Source organism: Rhinopithecus bieti, unplaced genomic scaffold (genome assembly GCF_001698545.2).
Source record: "Rhinopithecus bieti isolate Rb0 unplaced genomic scaffold, ASM169854v2 scaffold_63, whole genome shotgun sequence".
NCBI classification, from domain to species: domain Eukaryota; kingdom Metazoa; phylum Chordata; class Mammalia; order Primates; family Cercopithecidae; genus Rhinopithecus; species Rhinopithecus bieti.
In genome coordinates this window covers 79,189-85,338 of record NW_016802972.1, presented here as the reverse complement: position 1 = coordinate 85,338, position 6,150 = coordinate 79,189, and the positions used below count along the sequence as shown (strand labels likewise).

The following is a 6,150-nucleotide window of genomic DNA, read 5'->3' as shown; positions in this document are numbered from 1 at the left end:
CTTGGAGAGGCGGGTCACGGGAGGTGCTGTAGGAGCCTCGGGTGGGGCGAGTTTTCCGGGCAGGGTCCCACTGGACGGGAGGCTTCGCGTCTAGGGCGGGCTGCGAGGTCCCATGGCGTTATCCGCTAGTAACGCGCGTTGTCTGGCGGGGGCCGCTGACCTTTCTGTCCTCTTTCGCGGCCTCCCTTCCCCAGGAATGCTTCGCGCCCTTCTCGGGAGGCAGCTTTTTCGAGCACGAGGGCCGTCCGTTGTGCGAGAACCACTTCCACGCACGGCGCGGCTCGCTGTGCGCCACGTGTGGCCTCCCGGTTACCGGCCGCTGCGTGTCGGCCCTGGGCCGCCGCTTCCACCCGGATCACTTCACATGCACCTTCTGCCTGCGCCCGCTCACCAAGGGCTCCTTCCAGGAGCGCGCTGGCAAGCCCTACTGCCAGCCCTGCTTCCTGAAGCTCTTCGGCTGACAGCCCGCTCGGCTCGCCCTCTCCCCCGGAGGCCACGCCCTCCCGGTAAAGCGGGTCCTGCAGACCCAGAGGCCTTGCTCTCAGAGCGTGAGGCCCCACCCACTGGAGAGCCCCGGCCCTAAGGTACTCTGAGTCCTCAGGGGTCACGTTCAGAAAAGGCCCAGCCAGACCTAAACCCACACGCCCACAAAGTGAATCGCACACAGATGAGAGCTCCCGTGCGAGCCTTCACTCTCTATTCCCACCCTTGAGGGAGCCCCCTGACTGGGGGAGGGTCCTTGCAATTCCAGCGAATCGGAGGCCAGGCCAGGACGTCCTTGTTCCCTGCACCCTCACTGTTGTGTGCACTTTTTCTACCTACATAAACACACGCATTCCACGTCTCCCTCGTGCTGTCTCTGAATGCGCGCGGGAGCCTGGCCCTGACGCCCCGCCCCCGCACTGGCTCTGTGCCCGGCGGTCTCTAGGCCACTGCCCTGTGGCCGCAGCGGGACCTGCAGCCTCAGCCCTTGCAGGTAGCCACTCCTGCACTTCCTGCTTCAAGTATCAGATGAGCCTGAGGCTGGAAAGGGTGGCGACCCGCGCAGGACTGTACAGATAGTGGCAGAGCCAGGACAAGAGCTCCAACTGAGGCCCCACCGAATCTTCCCGCCCTCATTACTCCTTCTTCAGTTCTATATTTTGCTTTGTTTTCTTTTGTCCTAAGAGATGAGGTCACACTTTGTCGCCCAGGTTGGAGTACAGTGGTGCCGTAGCTCACTGCAACCTCGAACTCCTGGGATTGAGCGATCCTCCCGCCTTGGCCTCCCAAAGGTGTGAGCTACTGTGCCCGCCCTTCCCTTTATTCTTGAAATAAGCTCTTACGGTGGTTCATGTCACTTTGGGAGGCCAAGACGGGTGAATCACTTGAGGCCAGGAGTTTGAGACCAGCCTGGCCAACATGGTGAAACCCCGTCTCTACTAAAAATACAAAAATTAGCTGGGCATGGCACACTCCTGTAATCCCAGCTTCTTGGGAGGCTGAGGCAGGAGAATCGATTGAACTCGGAAGGCAGAGGTTGCAGTGAGCAGAGATGGCGCCACTGCACTCCAGCCTGGGCAACAGAATGAGACTCCGTCTCCAAAAAAAAAAAAAGAAAGAAAAGAAAGGAAGAAAGAAAGAGAAGGAAGGAAGGAGAAAGAAAAAAGAGAAAGAAAGAAAGAAAGAAAGAAAAAAAGAAAGAGAAAAGAAAGGAAGGAAGGAAGGAGGGAGGGAGGGAAGGAAAAGAAGGAAAGAAAGGAACAAGCTTAATCTGCTCCCCTCCTGCACTGCCTTTGGTTCCTAGATTTTTTCCCCTATTAAAGGGCCTTGAGGGATGGAGCTCTACCCAGAGTGCCAGCTGTGCCCACCTTTTGGTTCTGGGCACTAAGGTACAGCTTCCGTCTTACTATTGACCCACAACATCTCGGATCACCTGAATGTTTCATGTAGTTATGGCCTCAGCTTAACCCTTTCTCACTCCCAACCCCTCGTGTCCCAGTCAAGGCAGAACAATCAGCGCATTCAGCCATTACTTACTGTCCCTGCTGGCCCATCTGCCACCACCTGAGGCTTCTCCCAGCCTAGCCCTGTGCTGGGTGGTGCTGGCTCTACAGATGAGTCAGGCTCACTGTCCTGGAGAGCCCCAGGCTGAGGAGGCAGATACTTGGACAGAGGAGGACACTTGGTGTGGCCAGGGTGTGACTGAAGGAAGCACTGGGGGCTGTAGAAGCCAGAAGGTGGCTTCTTAACCCAGACTGGGAGTCAAGGTATGCTTCCTGGAGTGACTGACACCCAGGACCGGAGCCAAGTCCCAGCAGAGAAGGATGGGACCAGGGGTTTTCAGGTGTGCAGGATGGGGTCACGGGTTTCAGGTGTGAAGAAGTTCAGGTTCCATCTGAGTCCCTATGTCCCAGGGTGGCCCCCTGGGTCCAGAGTCTAGGGACCTCTGGTGTTGGAAACGATAGGTCCTCAGAGTCCTTTCCAGCTCATCAGGAAGAGCTAGAAGCTGCAGGGAGCATGTATGGGCACGAGGAAAAGGTGAGGCGTCCTTGGCCTACCCTCTGCCAGGTCCCCAGATCCCTTCCTTTCTAAGGCTCCTCTCCCATGGTCTTCCTAGGTCTCCTGCTCTTTCCCTTCCATATATTCTCCCCGAAGAATGTCCCCCCCCCACCCCAGCCTGTAACCACCTTCCTATCTTGAGGATGCCCAAATTGGCATTCATTCATTCACCAAATATTTATTGAGCACTCCTGTGCCAGGCTCTGGGGAGATAATGGGGAACCAAGCAGCTATGACTCATGCTTTCAGGGAGCCGAAGTCTAGTAGGGGAGACAGATGACAGCTAAGTACAAAGGTGACATGAGTAATGAAGGAGCGGTACCTTCCCGATCGCCTAGCTAAAGCCAGCGCTTCCCTGGTTTCCATGCCACGGCCCCTCCCTAGTTCCTTCCTAGCACGCAGTGCTCTTGCAAGTAGGAGTTTTTGTTTTCGTTTTTTTGAGACAGAGTCTCGCTCTGTCACCCAGGCTGGGGTGCAGTGGTGCCATCTGGGCTCACTGCAACTTCTGCCTCCTGAGGGTGAACCTCCGGGTTCAAGCGATTCTCTTGCCTCAGCCTCCTGAGTAGCTGGGATTACAGGCATGTGCCACCACGCCTGGCTTTTTTTTTTTTTTTTTTTTTTTTTTTTTGAGACAGAGTTTCACTCTCGTTGCCCAGGCTGGAGTGCAATGGCACGATCTCAGCTCACTGCAACCTCCGCCTCTCGGATTCAAGTGATTCTCCTGCTTCAGCCTCCTGAGTAGCTGGGATTGCAGGCATGCACCACTACACGTGGCTAATTTTGTATTTTTAGTAGAGACGGGGTTTCACCATGTTGGCCAGGCTGGTCTCAAACTCCTGACCTCAGGTGATTCCCCTACCTCAGCCTCCCAAATTGCTGGGATTACAGGCATGAGCCACTGCACCTGGCCCTTATTGTTTTTGGCTTCTGTCTGATTCTGCAACCGGAACAGAAGCTCCCGAGAGCAGGCAGTGCATTTGTTTCGCTGACCATTTTCTCCCTGGTGTCTAGAACAGGTCCAGTATGAAGCCAGTCTCCATATGTGTTTGTTAATGAAGGAAGGAACCAGGAAGGAAGGAAGGAAGGAGAGAGAGAGTACAAAGGACAAAATAGAGAACTAAGTTAGGGGAGGTGGGGAAGAGATTACTTTCACCAGGTAGTAAAATGTAAGGTCTCAGCTGAGAGCTGAACATGAAGGAGCCAGCTGTGCAAGGCGCCAAGGAGAGCATTCCCAGCAGACAGGAAGCAGGTGCAAAGGCCAGGGAGGAGGAGAGAGTCTGACGCCTTGGAAGAAAGAAAAGAAGGCCACTGTGGCTGAATTGGAGCCAGCAATGGGGAAAGCAAGAGGGGGCAAGGCCAAAGAGGAAGGAGATGTCACATCATGAAGGCCTTTGACAGCCGTGGTGAAGGGACCTTATCTGAAGTGTCTGTAACACACACGTGTCCTCTGACACTTGGCACTGGATTTCTCTCAGACACTTTAAACTCATCAACCCCTGAAGCAGACACTGTGGGTGCCCCACCCATTTACCTGCATGGCCCACCTTGGAAGTCACATACAGACAGTTTCCAGACACCCTGACTTGCAGCTCCTCCCGGAGTTTCTTGTCTGAGGCTGCTCTTGGGAGGAGGGAGTGTGTTCCGTGTTCTTAGCAGGCCTGAAGTGTGTGTGGGCATTTCTGCAGATTTTAGCCAGTGACAGACACGAATCAGGAAATAAATACCCCAACCAGCTGACCCCTCAAGGGTCATTGCTATGGTGCGTTCTTCACAGTGTCTCAGAGTGTCCTTTTTGGGATCAGGCTCCAACTGCTCTTGGTGGTAACCTGATAAATGACACACCCTTGCGCCAGATGCGGTGGCTCACACCTGTCTGTAATCACCAGCACTTTGGGAGGCTGAGGCAGTTTGGCTCAGGATTTTGAGACCAGCCTGGGCAACACAGTGAAACCCCATCTGTATAAAAAATACAAAAATTAGCTGAGTGTTGTGGCGTGCCTGTAGTTCCAGCTATTTGGGAAACAGGTGGGAGGATCCCTTGAGCCCAGGAGGTCGAGGCTGCAGTGAGCTGTGATCACACCACTGTACTCTAGCCTTGGTGACAGAGCGAGACCCTGTCTCAAAACAAAGAAACACATGCTTTATTAGCTTTTCTCCTTGTTTCATGTCTCTTCCCTACTCCTTCACAGTCCATACTGGAACCATCTCCTCAGGAAAGTCGTTGCACACAAATTCTCATCTCAGGGTCTCCTTTTGGAGGAACCCAAACTAAGGTACTCCTTCATCCAAACTCTGTCATATTACAGTGAAAGCATTTTTCTCTGTTCCCCATCTCCGGGATGACCATCGCTGCCATAATCAGGCAGGACTTCCCTTCAACTGTCTCCTAACATCCAAGTCTGGTCAATTCTTCCAGAAAGGTAGACATACAGATATTAACCAGCCTATCCCTTCTTGAATCCAGTCCTGTGCTGAGCAATGAGACTCCAGGGATAAATCAGATCAGTCCGGCTCTTTCTAATTTTTATTTATTTATTTATTTATTTATTTATTTATTTATTTATTATTTATTTTCTGAGACCAAGTCTCGCTCAGTCGACCAGGCTGGAGTGCAGTGGTGCGATCTTGGCTCACTGCGAACCCTGCCTCCCGGGTTCACGCCATTCTCCTGCCTCAGCCTCCCGAGTAGCTAGGAATACAGGCGCCCGCCACCACATCTGGCTAATTTTTTTTTTATTTTTAGTAGAGACAGGGTTTCACCATGTGAGCCAGGATGGTCTCGATCTCCTGACCTCGTGATCCACCTGCCTCGGCCTCCCAAAGTGCTGGGATTACAGGCGTGAGCCACCATGCCTGGCCTATTTATTTATTTTTTAAGAGACGAGGTCTCACTCTGCTGCCCAGGCTAGTTTCAAACTCCTGAGCTCAAGTGATCCTCCCCCTGCAGCCTCCCAAAATGCTAGCATTACAGGCATGAGTCCCCACACCCAGCCAATCCTGCTCTTGAGGAGGCTCTAGTTTGTTGGGAAGACAGACCTGGACCCAGGCAAGGGCCACATAGTGTGCTCAGAACTGCATCAGAAATGTCAGAGAAGTCTTTCTTGAAGAGGCGACATAGGCTGGGTACTGAAAGCTGAATAGGAGTTGGCCATTTGGGAGACAGGGAACCGCTCTAAACAGAAGACACAGTTTGTGCAAGGATTTGGTGGAGATAAAAATATCTGGGCAAAAAAAAGCAAAAAGCAAAAATCTGGGCTGGGTAGGTTAAGGGAGTGGGAAAGGATTTCTGATTTCCTCTAGATTTGGTTTGGAGAAGCAGGGGGAAGGATAAGTGGGAACTGGGGCATGGCTGGGGTTGGAAATCAGGCTGAAGAGCTTGTATAAGAGCCATGGAGGGTTCCTGAGGAGGGTGAGTGGCCCTGTCAGACTTGGGTTTGAAAATGATTCCTCTGGATTAGTTAAATCCAGAGGTGCTGGCTTAGCTAAGAAGGAATAAATGCATTTTTAGGGAGTAAAAGAGGTGATTTTGAGCCTGGGGCACAGGGGAGAGGGCGGAGGCTGCGGCCCAGGAAGGAGTGCTCTTGAACTTGGAAGGGTCCAGCTCCCCAG

General features: G+C 53.0%; 1 protein-coding gene across 2 annotated transcripts in view; it reads left to right on the top strand.

The window, feature by feature from the left end:
* The window catches only part of TGFB1I1 (transforming growth factor beta 1 induced transcript 1), a 6,209-nt gene extending 5,365 nt beyond the window's left edge, over positions 1–844 (top strand). For both annotated transcript variants that reach the window (XM_017868860.1, XM_017868931.1), the window contains exon 11: positions 195–844. In XM_017868860.1, coding sequence (XP_017724349.1) covers positions 195–461 — 267 coding nt within the window. In that variant the 3' untranslated portion in view covers positions 462–844. The remainder of the gene's footprint in view (positions 1–194) is intronic.
* Positions 845–6,150: the final 5,306 nt, after the last annotated feature.